Here is a 16,073-nt window from a genome sequence, read left to right as displayed (position 1 = left end):
AGCTCAAATACATTTGGGCGCAACGGACCAAAAAAGACAAACTAATTTCAGCAACAACACGGAGATTAACATTTTTTTTTCAGTTGGGAAGAAAAAGACTGCATTTCAGATGAATTTGAAAGATGTCTCAATGCCTCAGTTCGCAGGGATGAAGAGCTCCAACGTGTATTTTCAGCAGTGCCTAGCAATGGCTGAATTAAAAAATAAAAACCTTACGCATGAAAGGTTGCCTGTGAATGTATCCCCAGTAGATCCATCCGCATGTACAAAGGCAGAACTAAATTTTTCAAGAAACACGAGGCTCCAGCTAAAAGTAATTCAGCTTCCCCTTGGGCAACATGAAGTATCTTAATGCCAGAGTACAGTCATGACTGGGAATGTCATGAATTTTACTTTGAAGATTACAGGTACCTGGATCCATGGCTGCGATCAAGGTGAGCTGAACTGCAGATTTGTTCAGTTCGGCAGCAAACACCTTGTAAACTGGTTTTGAAGCCGTGCTGGTTAGCATTCAGATGATTGAGCCCATGAAGGCAGCCAATCAGAGAAGCCCTTGCTCATGACACAAATGGTTGCCCAGTAGAAACTTGCAAGTAAAAAAGAAGGCATTCTCCAAAGCAATCTGTCCTTTATGACAGAAATCTCATGGCAGATTTTTTTTTATCCAGCACAATCGAAGTACACTTGCTTTTAAACCAAAAAAATTGGGATTATTATTGCGCTGCACATTTTTACTTTAAAATTAGATGCAAAAAAACAAAATGGGGACAAATTCCCATGATCCTTGGCAAAATTGCACACATGTGAATCCCCCCAAATGGATCAACAGCCACTACCATCACTAAGAAATGCATGCAGGAAGAGCAGACGCTAACATTTAAAAACACACACACACTCAGTGTGTTAATTTGTCACTAGCTGCATGCCTGATTTAACCCTGTGTTGCCAGAGGTTACATGCCTGATTTAACCCTGTGTTGCCAGAGGTTACGTGCCTGATTTAACCCTGTGTGGTACACAGCACTGACTGGGTGGAGGAAATGAACGTGAGGTTCTAGGACTCCTACTTTGGATACTTTTTTAAAGGCATAAGTTATATAATGTTGGAATATTAATGTTTTAAATTTTGTAAGCAGTCCTGAACTCAACTCTGATCAGGAAGGGTGGGGTATAACTATAATAAAATTAAATTAAACTCCACTGGTCTGCGTCACAACACCTATATGTGAAAGCAGCTTGTGGAGTGCTCTGCTGCATGACAGGGAATCATTTATTCTTCCTTGATCATTACCCAGGCAGGACGAATAGTGATATCCATACGGGCAGAAGTCCCGTATGGATATCACTTTCATGTGGCCCATAATACAGATGGAATTTTGGAGTCTTCAAGCTAAGATGAAAGGAATGTTCTGATCAATCACCTTTCTGTCCAACAGAGGGAGATATAGCAGATGATTTGTATAAGAAACTAGAAATAGAGCTCTAGGTCATAGGACAGAAAGCTAAGGGAGGAATTAGAACAGCATCTCAAAATTCTGTAGCTGTATCAGTAACATCAGAATAATTGAAACTGTAGAGTTGTTTCAGCCTGTTCAAAGATGCATGACATTCCTTCATCCTGCCACCGCAGTGCTATTTTTAGAAGCTTTTCCCTCCTGCCGGATCACTTGCAAAGAAAACTTGGTCTCCCTACTTCATCCATGATAGCGTTTGTGGGTTCAGGAAAATCATCCTTGTTTTAAATTAATTAATTTTCCCAATTAAATTAATTAATTTTGCAGCATGATTTACAAGCTAGTAATCTGTGATGTTGTCTTCTTTGCTAAACATAGTGAAGGGATATTTTCTTACAGGATTCATTTTAACATTCTTTGGAATCTAGAGAGTTTTAAAAAGTTAATAGCTAAAAATGCCAGCCGTAGCATTAGGTCTTGAGTGGATTTTCTAAGTCAGTGGATCTCTTGTTCAAACATTGCATACAACATTTACAAAAGAGGTGATCTGAAACATTCACAGGGGAAGCAATCTTAAGAACATTAGAAAAGCTCTGTTGCATCAATCCAGCGGTCATTCTAATCTAGCACCCTGTTTGACGCAACCAGATGTCTGCCTTCTGAGGGCCAACAGGACTACGGCAGAGTTTTTCCAAATGATTATACTGATTGACTGATATGAACATTTGTACCCTGCTTTTCTCCCCATCTGTGGACTCAAAGCAGTTTAGCAGATAAATATAAAAAGAAACAGAGAAATCATATATAATAGAATGTTTCTGCATCATGACTTGATCTTCATAGCACAAAAGAAGTTTCCAACCTCTTTCCCTTCTCAAAATGCCTCTGGCCAAGCCATGCGACATCCTGTGAACAGTATACATAGAATCATAGAGTTGGAAGAGACCACAACGGCCAGGAACACACAATCAAAGCACTCCCAACATATGCTGATCCAGCCTTTGTTTAAAAACCTCCGAAGAAGGAGACTCCACCACTCTCCGAGGCAGTGAATTCCACTGTCAAACAGCCCTGACGGTCTGGAAGTTCTTCCTGATGGTTACGTGGAATCTCTTTTCCTTCACCTTGAATCCATTACTTCGTGTCCTAGTCTCTGAGGCAGCAGAAAACAAGCTTGCTCCCTCCTCGACATGACATCCCTTCACATTTTTAATCATGGTTATCATGGTGATACATGTAAATTGTCTTTCCATCCTATATGATTCATTCAACCAAATATTATCAGTAATGTGCGATCCAACCTCCAAGAAAAAGCAATTTTGTGATATCAGTAGTACATGATTCACTACCAAGAATGAATCACTTGGTCCAGCCAAGTCAGTTGTGGCCTTCAGAGAATGTTGTAGTCAGTTCTAGTCTTCACCATCTGTAACCTACATTGGATCTTTGCTACTGAAGTATACTGATCCAAAACTTCCTAGGTTCTTTTGTGATGTACACATGGAGTGACTAAAACTAATACATAGGTTGTAGCCTTCTTCAGTTCAACTTAACTTAGTTGATCATTCTCCTTTACCCTCCAGCGTGTATTTCTGAATTTTTGTGGGATTTGTAGGGACCCCAGAGCAAGGTTGCTGGCTTTGCTGGAACTCTTTTTAGTTTTCCTTTGAAATTCCTGAGATGTTTTCTTCAAACAGAAGTGACTGAATTAGCCTCAAGATACTGCTTTAGGCAAAATTTGGGGGCAACTCAGCATTCCAAATTGTTTCTTGTTTTCAGATAAATCACTTCTTCATAACGTCTGCACCAATCACTTCTTTATAATGTCTGGACGTATTCCTAACAGAACATAAAGAAATATAATCTTTCAGTACTTTTCTCCAGAGTCAATGTTTTACTTTGCCAGTTAATGCTTTTTTCATCTACAGTAGGAAATGGAATACCTTGATACCATAAACATTATTCTCTGGGCCAGCAAAATTTAAGACTTATGTGAATTTTCTACACAGAAACTCTGACTGTTGTATTCTTTCTATGCTTGAAGTTCCACCTGTTTAAAATACTCAGTATTCAAAGAATATACAGTGAATCTCTATGTCGAAGTTCTTTATTAGGAAACAAGCTACAATCAGTATGTACAAACAATAATATTATTAAAGCTGTTCTTAGTTGTTGTTTTTCTGGTTTTAATGTAATTATAATACTCCTGGTTCACTTTTTTCCTCAGAACTGGTGCAAGAAACTTATTTTAAAAAACTATTCAAAGTAACTATTTCCTCACACAATCTTTTATGGGAGAATTAATTGGTGTAGTTGTTAAAAATAGGTAGACTTTAAGCTGGAGAGCTGGGTTTGATTCTCCACTCTTCCATGTGAACAGCGGAGTCTTATTTGGTGAATCAGATTTGTTTCCCCCTCCTACAGTCCTGCTGGGTGACCTTGGGCCAGTCACAGTTCTCTCAGAACTCTCTCAGCCCCACCTACCTCACAAGGTGTCAGTTGTGGGGAGAGGAAGGGGAAGGAGTTTGTAAGCCCCTCTAAGTCTCCTTACAGGAGAGAAAGGCGGGATATAAATCCAGATTTCTCTTTTATGGCATAATATCCTCTAATGAAAGCATACCAACATGGTAAAGAAAGTCACATGGTGTCAAGTGTTGAAAATTGCTAATAATATCTGTAAAGAGGAACTGTGAGCTTTAAATGAGTGAAGTTGTGCCTTTTCATATTGCAGCTTGCCTTCCCCTAGTGCTAACCTGAGAAGAAACCCAGATAATTATTTTTTTAATGGATGTTGCCAAAACAACAGGGGAGCTGGCCCAGGAAACAACACCTGTACTTCTTGGTAACTTATGAATCAGTATCACAGAACCTGAACGAGTCTGGAAATATCCTCTCTGTCTAAATCCCCCCCCCCCCCCCGCCCCCAATTATTGCATCTTTCTATGTTTCTCTTCTTCTAACCTACTCACAACTGTACTAAACATTCCCTGCCTACTGGAGAATATTTGGTTCTCATCAGACTGGATTTTTTTCAGGGTATGTGTGTACTTCTGATTAGTCTACAAAGTGGTGTTCTTTGTGTCCCAAGCATGTAGCAACCCCTCTTGTAAACAGTGGCTTGGTTTTGCTGTTTTAAACATTGGTATTGACCCTCCCACTTAATTGTAAGTTGTAGTAATTTCCTAATTTTTTAACCATGATTGGAAGATTGGGAATGCCTTCTGGGCTTGCATGCAGGGTTCCTCCACTCTTTCTAGTGCAAATTTCCCCTTCCTTCCCTTTTTTAGATGAAACCTGGGTGCAGTGTTATGTTTCTGTTGAGATTAACACTAGCCGTTCTTTTCCTTTATTCCAGGTTTGTATTCTTTCAGAGTCTGGTTTGAAGTTGTTCAGAATTAGTATTAACTTTGTATTGTCAAAGGCTTTCACGGCCATACAGCCCGAAAAACCCACAACACTCCAGTATTAACTTTGGTGTACATTCATTATTCCACATTCATAATTCCCCGAAAAGAGAAAGGGGAAGTGAAAGACCTTAGGGCAGTGGTGGCGAACCTTTGGCACTCCAGATGTTATGGACTACAATTCCCATCAGCCCCTGCCAGCATGGCCTTAGGGTGTTGTTGGTCCCTTAACTATGATGAACCGTATGGGACACATTGCTACCATATTGAGCCAAAAGCTTGGGTAGAAACGTTCCAGCATTTGTGTCGCTAGAAGCTTTTCCTTGCAGACACAATAATAAATTTGGATATTTTGAAACCAGAATATAACTGTAATGGATGGAACTAAGGATGGATGGAAACCAGGGTATTATCATGATTGATTGCTTTTTTAAAAATGAATGTCAAGAAACCTGGAGGTTTTTCAATGAGAAACTCAGTAATGGTAGGCCGGCTTCCATGAGAGTTTAGTTATGACTTCCATTTACCTTCCTCTACAACCATGGTGGCGAACCTTTGGCACTCCAGATGTTATGGACTACAATTCCCACCAGCCCCTGCCAGCATGGCCAATTGGCAAGGTTCGCCACCACTGCTCTACAAGGAGGAGCAGAAGGAGAGCACTGGGTATGTTCTAAGGCAGAGGTGTCCAACTCTGGCGCTTCAGATGTTCATGGACTACAGTTCCCATCAGCCCTTGCCAATTGGCCATGCCAGCAGGGTCTGATGGGAATTGTAGTCCATGAACATCAAAAGCGCCAGAGTTGGACACCCCTGTTTGTTGCCCTACCCTTTTAAAAACACTTTTATTGTTGAGCTAGCGTAACATGTTCTAAGGTGTATTCATCTTGATACTAAGGCCCAACAGGCTCTGGCAAATTGAGTGTATGCCCCAGGAAACATCACAAAATCTTCTACAACACGCAGACATTTCTGTGACAGGCACACAGGGGTTTCTTCACAAAGCAGTTGACGCGGAAAGGTTTTCCTGAGGGTAGAAAGTTTGAAATATTACTACCTTCTACTGCATACAGTAACTAGAGCCTTCATTGCAATTATTCTTTGGAAAACGACCCGCTTGTTCTTTTCAAACATATCTCTATAAGTGTTTTCAAACATTTTTTTCAATTGCGTTGACATTTTTAGGAATTTACTGAAGATTATTCTACATAATTGAGACTACAAAGTCGCAATTCTTGGCCTATCACTTCAGTTCTAAGGAATCATTTGCCAGCAGGGGATTTTCCTACCATCTAATTAAGTAGAAAACTCATGTATATATCCTTATGAATATACAAACTACTTTTTCTGCTCTGCTTTTGCATCAGAGGGTCATAAAACTTTTGCCATGCGGGGAATGGAAAGTTTGTTCAGTCAGCCTGCTGTGAAGTGAATAAAAATGTTTATAGGTTCCTATAAAAAAGAGAGTGAGGAAAGTAGAGCTATTTTAATATAATCATGAAGTCTAATATAATAATTTGTTTGTAAGGGCTCCTATTTGAAGACAAAATAACAAATCCCCCACTTCTTGTGGGTGTTTTTTAAAGCTTAATTTTATTATGTCAGTCACCTCCTTGTTAAGCAAATTGTATTAAAAAGCAACTTTAAGGGTGAAATGAATAACACTGATGGAAAATGTTTTTTTTTAATCAATTATAAATCTTTCAAAACTTATCTTTATTTTTTAATGTCTGTTTTTAAAGGAAACCTTGCCATTCTTAAAAAGTAAAAAAGGAAAGTTTTTATCAGCCACAATGAAAAAATGAACAAGAATTCCTATATCATTTATTTCATTTATATTTTACATCTCAGTCTTGTTTGGGAGTCATCTCTAGCATAGGGATGTGTGCCAAGAAAACATTGTACCTTTCCACTGAAAGCTCTGCATTTGCCATCCTTCGTTGTTGTGGTCTGTTTTCTTTCACCAAGTAAAAGTAGTTTCCTTTACAAAAGCTTCACCCTGTCCGCCATTATTCCTCCTGGTGGACTTTGGGGGAGAGACTGGAGTAGCTGTTTTTTTACTAAATGACACTATTGCGGAAGAGTGAGTATTGTCTGTCCATTAAAGAAGCCACATGTTTCAAGAAAATTGGACTAAGGGGTTGAATTCTACAGGCCCAGAACAAGCTGCTCCAGTTCTCTATTTCCCCAGCTATTCTACTTGCAAAGAACAAAAGGGCTCCGTCTTACAAACAAGAGAACTGTAGCTCTGTGGCTTGTCTCCAGAGTTCATTGGCTGGGAGTGCTCTGTATTCTTTGGAAGAACACAGAGCACTTCCAGCCAATGAACTCTGGAGAACTTCTTCCCGTGCAAGAACTTCTTCCCAAGCAAGGATCTGATTGGAAGAGGGAAATACCTCTGCCTGGGAAATCAGTAGAATTAAAGAAAAAACAAGTTCGTGTGTTGTAGCAGCACCCAAAGATTAAAAATTCAGATTGTTGGGAATGGGTTTTTTGTGATTCTTAATAATCCCAGATTTGTGTTATCGTCCTGAAAAATCACGGTAACAACACAAACCAGTAATTTCTGTGTATTTCTTTGGTTTGGAGTTTCATATTGCACACCCCTACTTTTCCAGTCAGAACCTTACTGTTATTTGAGATCAGCTACAGAGGGTTTCCTTCTGGGGTCCTTTCTTACATAAGACGAGATGATGTAGAGCTCAGAGTGGGATGTTTTCATTGACACTAAGGAAAAATTTGGTTGCTTTTCAGAATATTTGTAAATTCCTCTCTTTCTATAGAATTCTTCTTGATTGTTTTGAAACCAAGATAGGGCATGCAAGGGTTAGTGTGAGGAAAATATGTGATCCAGTCAGCCATGTGAGTGACCCAGGAAGCACAAATCTTATTATACAGGAGCTTGTTCAGTAAGTGACCAAATCTGATGGGCTACGAATTGTCATGATGAAATTAATTTCCCGATTGTCCAGGATTTCTTGAGAAGAAGGTAAAATTGTGGCCAAGCAAAGAGGGAAAACAAAACGGACCACCCTAGAATCCCAAAGGGGATTCACTCCCACTGAAAGCAAATTTTTACTCTTAAACACAAAAAATGGGGAAAATAAAACTGTAATTTTAAGTTAATGTGCAAATGCTTTAGCTGTTGCATATTGTATGGTTAAGTAAGTAAATGAAACTGTATGTCGTGCTGAGTTTGAAATGCAGAGCAGCAGAAATGCTTCGGAGCTACTCATATGCCACTCACTTGTGTATGTTTCTTCCTCTCCTTTTCCAAAACCAAGGTATCAAAATATTCAGCGAACTATCGCAACAGAGAGGACGGAGGAAGACACTGTGGTCAGTAACAGGGTGGAAAGACTCCCTCCCACAGGGGGCAGCGATTCTGAGGCAGACTCTTCCCAGCCCAATTCAGGTAAGCCATTTTTACATGGCTTGTAGCTATCCTCGAATGACGTTCTGCTCGTAGCGCAACAGATTAACATTTTGGCAGAATTAGCTTAGTGTCTAAAAGTTTATCCACAGGGAATTGCACACTGTTGTCACATGCACCCGAGTTTTCTAAATAAGAATGATTTTCTGTTTGTCCACAGTTTTGTGGAATGAGCATTAACTTGACCTGGGATGAATACGGTGTCGTTTAAGTACACGCAGTTCTGACAGTCAGGGTGGCTCCATAGAAAAAGGTGTAATTGTTGCTGCAATAATCTGAAGCCATGTATTTGTGATTCACACTTCTCTTCCTCCACATCAATGTGGACAGGATTAAGCTCAAAGATACTTGCTCATGCATGGGAAAGTCAGCGGCAAACCACGTGTACAAACTAGTCCCGTTGCCCTTTCTGCCTGGTTGTTCTCAGTGCAGAGAACGGATATGGACATACTTTTTGCTCCAAGGCCCTTCACTGGCCTCTGAGTAAAAAGCACATCCAGCAATCTTTCTGTTCCATCCCCAACCAGCTTGCAGCTAAGATTTCACAACAGTTTCTACCTTGAGTTGCCACATTCTATTCCCTGATGAGCACTTAGACCCGTGGTGGCGAACCTTTGGCACTCCAGATGTTATGGACTACAATTCCCATCAGCCCCTGCCAGCATGGCCAATTGGCAAGGGCTGATGGGAATTGTAGTCCATGAACATCTGAAGCACCAGAGTTGGACACCTCTGCCTTAGAACATACCCAGTGCTCTCCTTCTGCTCCTCCTTGTAGAGGAAGGAGGCAGGGGGTGATGGGAATTGTAGTCCATAACATCTGGAGTGCCAAAGGTTCGCCACCACTGACTTAGACAGACATTGCTTCTCCATTTTGGAGATTTTTATCTCCCATCCAATTTTTGCTTCATTTTGGATTTTGTTGAAACATCTCCTCTTTCTGTAAGTTGCCCCATCAAATAGATTTATTTTGTGGATCTAAGCTCTGACTTCGGATATGACTTTAGATATGTGATTCTTTGACACCTGGGCGTATCCCTTCTCCAGAGTGTGGCTGCGCATGTAGCCAGGGCTATTTCCTTTTTGTTTTAAAAAGGCTATGTTGCCATACCTGAGCGTAGGATGGTGCGTTATTGAGTGTGGAAAGGGATTTGAGGATAAATTGTGCAAGAACAAAAATGTGAGTGGCGCATTCTTTAAGTTACTAGAAGATAACAAAGAAATATTAGGAATGCTCTTTCACAAGCCCTTAAACATATAGGTTTGTTCATTATAGGTGATTATTGAATTGAAACATGTTACTGTTAATTAACTATCAAATATGGTTTTTTAATCATTTTCTGGTTTTGCTATCAGCCATGTTTTTCAAAAGAACAACCCAACTTTCATTTTCTAATCCATTAATGCACTTGCAAATTCCCACATCTTGTATTTTTTTAAAAAAGCCAGATTTGTTGTAAAACATTCTGCAAGGGTTAAAAATCATTTTTGCAGTACCCAGAAGATTGGGGGGGGGGGGAACTAGGCAGTAGAAGGTGGGGGGGATATCAGGAGAGGCAAAGGCTGTATTGGCACCATTTGTGGGACGGGCTCTTTTTGCTGTGTTTGCACGTAAGCTGTTTGACTTGCAGAAGTGAGAAGAGAAGTGTCTCTTTCGCCTGTGAACTCTCAAAAAATCACGTTGCTGCTGCAGTCTCCGGCTGTCAAGTTCATCACTAATCCCGAGTTCTTCACGGTGCTGCATGCGAACTATGTAAGTTCCTGACCCTCCACTGTTTTGCAGGTTGGTGATGTACTCTGGTGGAAATGCCCAGAGACAATATCATGTCTTGGTCTCAGGAGATTCAGCATAGCCATCTTCCTAAGGCTGCTGACTGTCGGTGTCGCCTGTTGTCAAGTTGCTTGTGACTTACGGTGACCCCGTAGGCATTTCAGCTGTTGGTTTTGTTTAACGCTCTTGGACTCTGTCGGCCACTTTGTGGCTGCCCTCATTAGATGCCATTGGAAGGCTTATTATGATGAGCTGAGTCATGTAGGCACTTCGTAATGAATTTAACATCTGGGCTGTGTGTCGTAGAGCTAAGCCAGAAATGCCTCAGGAGACCTTGGGGGTTTCTCCAGAGGTCTCTGGAAGCCTGATGATCTCTACATCAAGGCTGACTAGAACCAAGACTGACCTCCTGTGTGAAGTGAAACATCTGCTGTCCCAAGCAGCCCATTTAAAATACCTCCAAGACTGCTGCACAGGGGTGGGCTGTTGAAGTCTGGCTGGATTAGTCCATGTCACCACCAAAGTAGCTTACTCTTGCTTCTGGGCCAGCACTAATTAATCATGATTATGGGAGGGAAAGGGGAGATGTTATAATTATTGACTTAGTGTATTGTCGTTGTTAGCTGTTAGGTGGGGTAAAGCTTTGATGTCTTGGGAATGTATGTTATGTGGATGTGAGCAGTGGTGGGATTCAAATAATTTAACAACCGGTTCTGGGGGTGGGATTCAAATAATTTAACAACTGGTTGTTCACAAGCACCATTTTGACAACCGGTTCTGCCGAAGTGGTACGAACCGGCTGAATCCCACCACTGGATGTGGGGTATTGATTTAGGGAAGGATGGGTTTGAGCTCAGTTTGCACTGGGGAGTCGAGTGCTGGGTCAGGAATCCCAGTGATCAGGGGATTTTGGAGGTATGGTGGTGGGAACTGGTGTTTTAAGGGAAGGAGATGGAGATATGGATATGCTTGGTCTCCTTCCAGCCTTTGACCCATCCCATGATACAATGGTCCTGGGCTAGGAGACCTGGGCTACAATGGTCCTGGTCTTCTCCTGCCCTGATGTTGTGCAATGCCAGATGCATCAACATTAAGATAGCAATGCTGCAAAATGATTTTGCAGCACACGGAGTAGATCTGGCATGTGTGACTGAGATGGAATGGCAAGATAGTCCCCCTGAAAGAACTGATCTCCTCAGGTTTCTTGGTCCTTCATCAGTCACGGGCAAAGGCTTGTGGGGGGAGGGGGAGAGAGGAGTGACAATACTTATTGGGAGTCTTTCTCCCAACCATCTCTGTGATAGAGACTTTTGGAGGTGGCTCACCATTGCCTGTCTCTGTGTAGCAACCCTGGACTTCCTTGGTGGTCTCCCATCCAAGTACTAATCAGGGCTAACCCCACTTAGCTTAGTCCATGAACATCTGGAGCACCATAGGTTGACCACCCCTGGTCTAAGATGAGGCCCAGCACCTAGCTAGTACCTTCCATAAGCTCAGTGTGAGCTCATAAGCTATCTGAAGAATAAACTGAAGTACAATGGGATTCTTTAGCAAATGCTGAGGAATTCCTGTCTAAATAATTGATGTGAAAGGGTTTCCTGGGTGGCAGAAAGTCTAAGGGATACTCACTCAGAGATTAATGGGATGTAACTAACTCTTCTCCCGCTGTTTTGACAGACATGTACTTTTTCCTTTAGTTGGATGGGCAGAAATGAAATACAGTGAGAAATTCATGTTAAACTTTTTCTTTGGAGTCTCCTTCTTTGGAGGTTTTTTGAGCAGAGGCTGGATGAACATATGTTGGGAGTGCTTTGATTGTGTGTTCCTGCATGGCAGGGGGTTGGACTTGATGGTCTTTGTGGTCTCTTCCAACTCTATGATTCTGTGATTCCTCAGATTCATAGAGACATACCTTGTTTCCTTGAGAACCTCCTCTGTTTATTTAGGGGAATCAAGCACCATTCAGAAGACATCCGTGCTTCATCTGAATATACCTTTTGAGCCCCGGGTTGCTTTTAACTTGTGTCAACGGATCTTATATCAAAGAGAGTATCAAATGAACATGAACACCTTTTCTTTTACAAAGCTAAATCTGGATCCTGCCACAGAAGCCAGATTGACCCGCTGAAACATCTGTTAGGGCAGTCATACAAATTCCACTTGTGTTAAAATAATAAGCCACATAAATTCAGGCTTAATGTGGTTATAATATCTGAACCACAAACTCCAATTAAAACCTAGAAGCATTAATTATGGCCGTGAAATTTGAGTTGGAAAATATTAACTAGCAGCTGGTGCTGAAATGGAGAACAAGTCTCTTATTTCCTTGAAGGCTTTAAAACATATGTGAAATTCTTGATTTCTTTTTAAGGTTACAGAGGGCTACTAAAAGGGTTAGTTAGTTGGTGCCGGAGCAGCTGAATTTGTACCGTTAACGTGCAGAGCCAAAAGGCTGCGTTTCTGCCGTCCACAAATAGCAAATGACTACATACACAGGACCTGGAAACTTCTGCATGCTAAGTGGATGCTCTACTATTGAGCCATGGTTCGTCCTCTTGACTGTGCTATACAGAAAAATGTGGGTCCCAGAAAAATGTGGATTCAAGTATCAGTCACTATTAGGAGTGTGTTTAAGTAGCGATAGTCATTGCAGGAGACGGATTGTGACCTGCTCCCTTTGGCCCAAGAGAAGCAAACACATTGAATGAGGTTCACCCTGATGCGGCATGGACCTTAAATGCATTCAGAAAAAGGGTGCCCATCAAATATTATTATTATTATTATTATTATTATTATTATTATTATTATTATTATTATTATTAAATTTAGTATACCGCCCTATCCCCGAAGGGCTTTTATTCCAAATAAAAGCAATCAACAACCAGCAAATATTCAACATTAAAGTGTTTTGCCAAAAGTGTCATGCGAGTCTGCCTTGCGAGGATGTTATACAGGTCTAAAAACCAATCTATGGATTAGTGTTTGTCCCAAAAAGGATGTGTAGTGTGAAGATGATTAGTGGCTGATCTTTCAGATATTCCTTTTAGAATCAAACATATCTGTAGTGTCCAAAAATGCCTGTTGACCTCATACAGCAAAAGTTTTTTTCTTTTTTTAAATATGAATTTTATTAACAATAGTTATATTACATAAACAAAGTAAAACATCTAATACAGATGCAATTATGACAATTAAAAGCAGACAGTTATTGATGACTTTACAACAGGAGCTCTTCTCCTTGGAGCTACCAGTCATATACAGTAATATCTTAATATAGTTTACAATTTACGTTGAAGAACTTCTCTATCACAGTCCAAAACAAAATTTCTTGACTTAACATATTACTATAAGCTTAATCTATTTACAATAACTTTAAATACATAATAGGTCAAAATGTAGATCTTATTTCAGTTATTTTTAGCGAGTTATACTAAATTTATCCTGAACATTTTTTCTCAAAGGGCGTCCATTGATCTTCTTTCTTCGAGGCCTCACTTGCATTACATATACTGATCATATCAAAGGGATCAAAGGGATGCAGTGGCATACCGGGTCTAAATGGCGTCCAAAGACCAAAAACCCTCCGGGAGCCCCCCACACACAGCGCCTCATCCCCCTCACTCACACATTCCTTTTAAGCAATCTTTGGAGCATTGCCCTTTTAAGAAATCGTAGAGACAGGCTGCCCGAGCAGCAGCTTCCCTGAAGCCGAGCCTCAGAGCCATTGTGAGTGAGGGGGACGACAGCTGGACAGACGGACGGATGGACGGCCAGCAGGTGAAGGCAGCGGTGGGTGGGCAGGAGCCTGCTGAGCGCCCCACAGGCGTGTGCCCAGCGTCATGGGTGGCCCCATGTCGCCATAGGCGGGTACGCCTCTGAAGGGATGAAATTATGCTTTGTCTTATGGTTCCCTCCTTTGGCCAGAGATGGGTACTGGTGTGCCTGCAGAATCTCAGCCAACATCCCCAAAGGTTCAAGGTCTACCGCAAGACCCAAATTATATGCGTGCCCGAAAGCCTTATCCAAATGAGAGATCATTCCTTCTGTAAAGGGCTTTGCAAGCGTACTTTTCATTCTTTCAGACAAATGCTTTTTACAAAGATAAAGCGTATCCTTGTTTTGCAACAGATCCTAGATTTGATTTGCATTTTTTAATCATGTCGATTTCAGTTTTTCCTCCTGCTTTTCTTCCTTCAGAGTGCCTATCGAGTCTTCACCAACAGCACCTGCTTAAAACACATGATTCTGAAAATCCGCAGGGATGCTCGAAATTTCGAGCGGTATCAGCACAACAGGGACTTGGTCAATTTCATCAACATGTTCGCTGACACACGGCTGGAACTTCCGCGAGGCTGGGAAATCAAGACTGACCAGCAAGGCAAGGTACGAAGAGAACTGGAAGAAAAACTGTGCCACAACATTTATCAGTTTACTCGATTTATATCATGAAGATAACCCAGAAAGCCATTTGGAGGATTAAAATCGTAATGTTCACTTATATTCAGACGCGTACCTGTATGCCCTTGGGAGTTATAATTGAATGTAATGCCGCATATGATTAGTCATAAGTACAGTTAAGTAAGCAGGATTATATCTGTTTGCCCAAACGGTGTGATGTTTTTTGGGGGGTAAAATGTTGGCTTGTTGTTTCCGTTACAGTCCTTCTTTGTTGACCACAACAGCCGTGCCACCACTTTCATCGATCCTAGAATCCCCCTTCAAAATGGCCGCCTCCCTAATCATTTGACCCACAGGCAGCATCTCCAGCGACTCCGTAGTTACAGTGCTGGCGAGGTAATTTTCTCAGCATGACGGCCTACTGCTTCTGGATATATGGTGTGTCAATACATGTATTGTTTTTAGTAATCCACCTTGGGAACCTTTTCAGGTGAAGCATTTATAGCAGGGGTGTCCAACTCTGGCCCTCCAGATGTTCATGGACTACAATTCCCATCAGCCCCCAGGGAGGGTCTGGAGGGCCAGAGTTGGACACCCCTGATTTACAGGGTGTAAACATATTAAACAAATAAATACCCATTAACAACACAGTTATTTCCTTTATGTCCAATAAATATTCTTGTAGCTATATATTACAATCCTTATGTTTTGGTGGAAGAGGGATGAGGGACACAGGGTTTTGAGGGACACAGGGTTTTGAGGAACATAGGGTTTAGATAAGGGGATCTTTTCCCATAAATTAGCTACCTCAACTCCTATTTAAATTGGAGTTGCACATGAGTTTCTGTGTCACTTGTGGTCAAACCGATGACAAGCAAGGACAGCTGTAAGCGACACGCCATTGGTCCCATTTAGACTTATCCTGTCATGGTTTCTTTGGAGCACAAACAACTGGATCTCTCTCATCGCACTAGAGCAAACTTAGGAATTCTTAGGTTCAAGTGGTAAGTTAGAAGAACTGGAATGTTGGTTTGGGAGGATGAAAATTGAGAGCTTTTGAGAGGATACATTGTGGGGAGGAAACAGCAGAGACTGAAGCTAAATCCAACATCAGCCCAGCAACAGGAATACTGAATAGTAGTTCCCACACCAGTGTTTTCCAACCTTTTCGACGTCACAGTACCCTTGACCTCACTCTTCATATCTCATGGTACCCCTGCCCTCCTCCCCCCACCTTCCCTTCCCAGGGTGAAGGGAAGCACGGGGGGGGGGGAGGTTGGGGACGGTTGGGAAGTGACTGCTGACCTTGCGGCAGGCCCTGCCCCCTGGGCCAGCTCCATATGCTTGCTGGTGCCGGTGGGAGACACTGCAAAAGTGAGGGGGGGCGGTAGCATTGCCGTGGTACCCCTGGGACATGCTCACGGCACCCCAGGGTACCACGGAACCCTGCTTGGGAATCGCTGTCCCGCATTAATGTTCGTCGCTGTTACATATGTGGTAACCTGTATATGTTAACAGTGGACAATATATGTTAATATATGTTAACAACGGACAATATACAGAGCCAATGAAATGGCTGTGGATCTGGAAGATGGGGAAAGAAGAATCACATAT

General features: G+C 41.7%; 1 protein-coding gene across 1 annotated transcript in view; it reads left to right on the top strand.

Moving 5' to 3' along the window:
• HECW1 (HECT, C2 and WW domain containing E3 ubiquitin protein ligase 1) overlaps positions 1–16,073 on the top strand; it is a 301,389-nt gene that overhangs the window by 229,740 nt on the left and 55,576 nt on the right. Inside the window, 4 exon segments of the mRNA XM_048510455.1 lie at positions 8,142–8,272; positions 9,922–10,043; positions 14,259–14,444; positions 14,721–14,855. Of these exon segments, the coding sequence (XP_048366412.1) occupies positions 8,142–8,272; positions 9,922–10,043; positions 14,259–14,444; positions 14,721–14,855 (574 nt within the window).

The sequence above is a fragment of the Sphaerodactylus townsendi genome, linkage group LG11 (genome assembly GCF_021028975.2).
Source record: "Sphaerodactylus townsendi isolate TG3544 linkage group LG11, MPM_Stown_v2.3, whole genome shotgun sequence".
In the NCBI taxonomy this organism is placed as follows: Eukaryota; Metazoa; Chordata; class Lepidosauria; order Squamata; family Sphaerodactylidae; genus Sphaerodactylus; species Sphaerodactylus townsendi.
The sequence above is the reverse complement of the archived record's forward strand: the minus strand, read 5'-3'. Positions and strand labels throughout refer to the sequence as shown.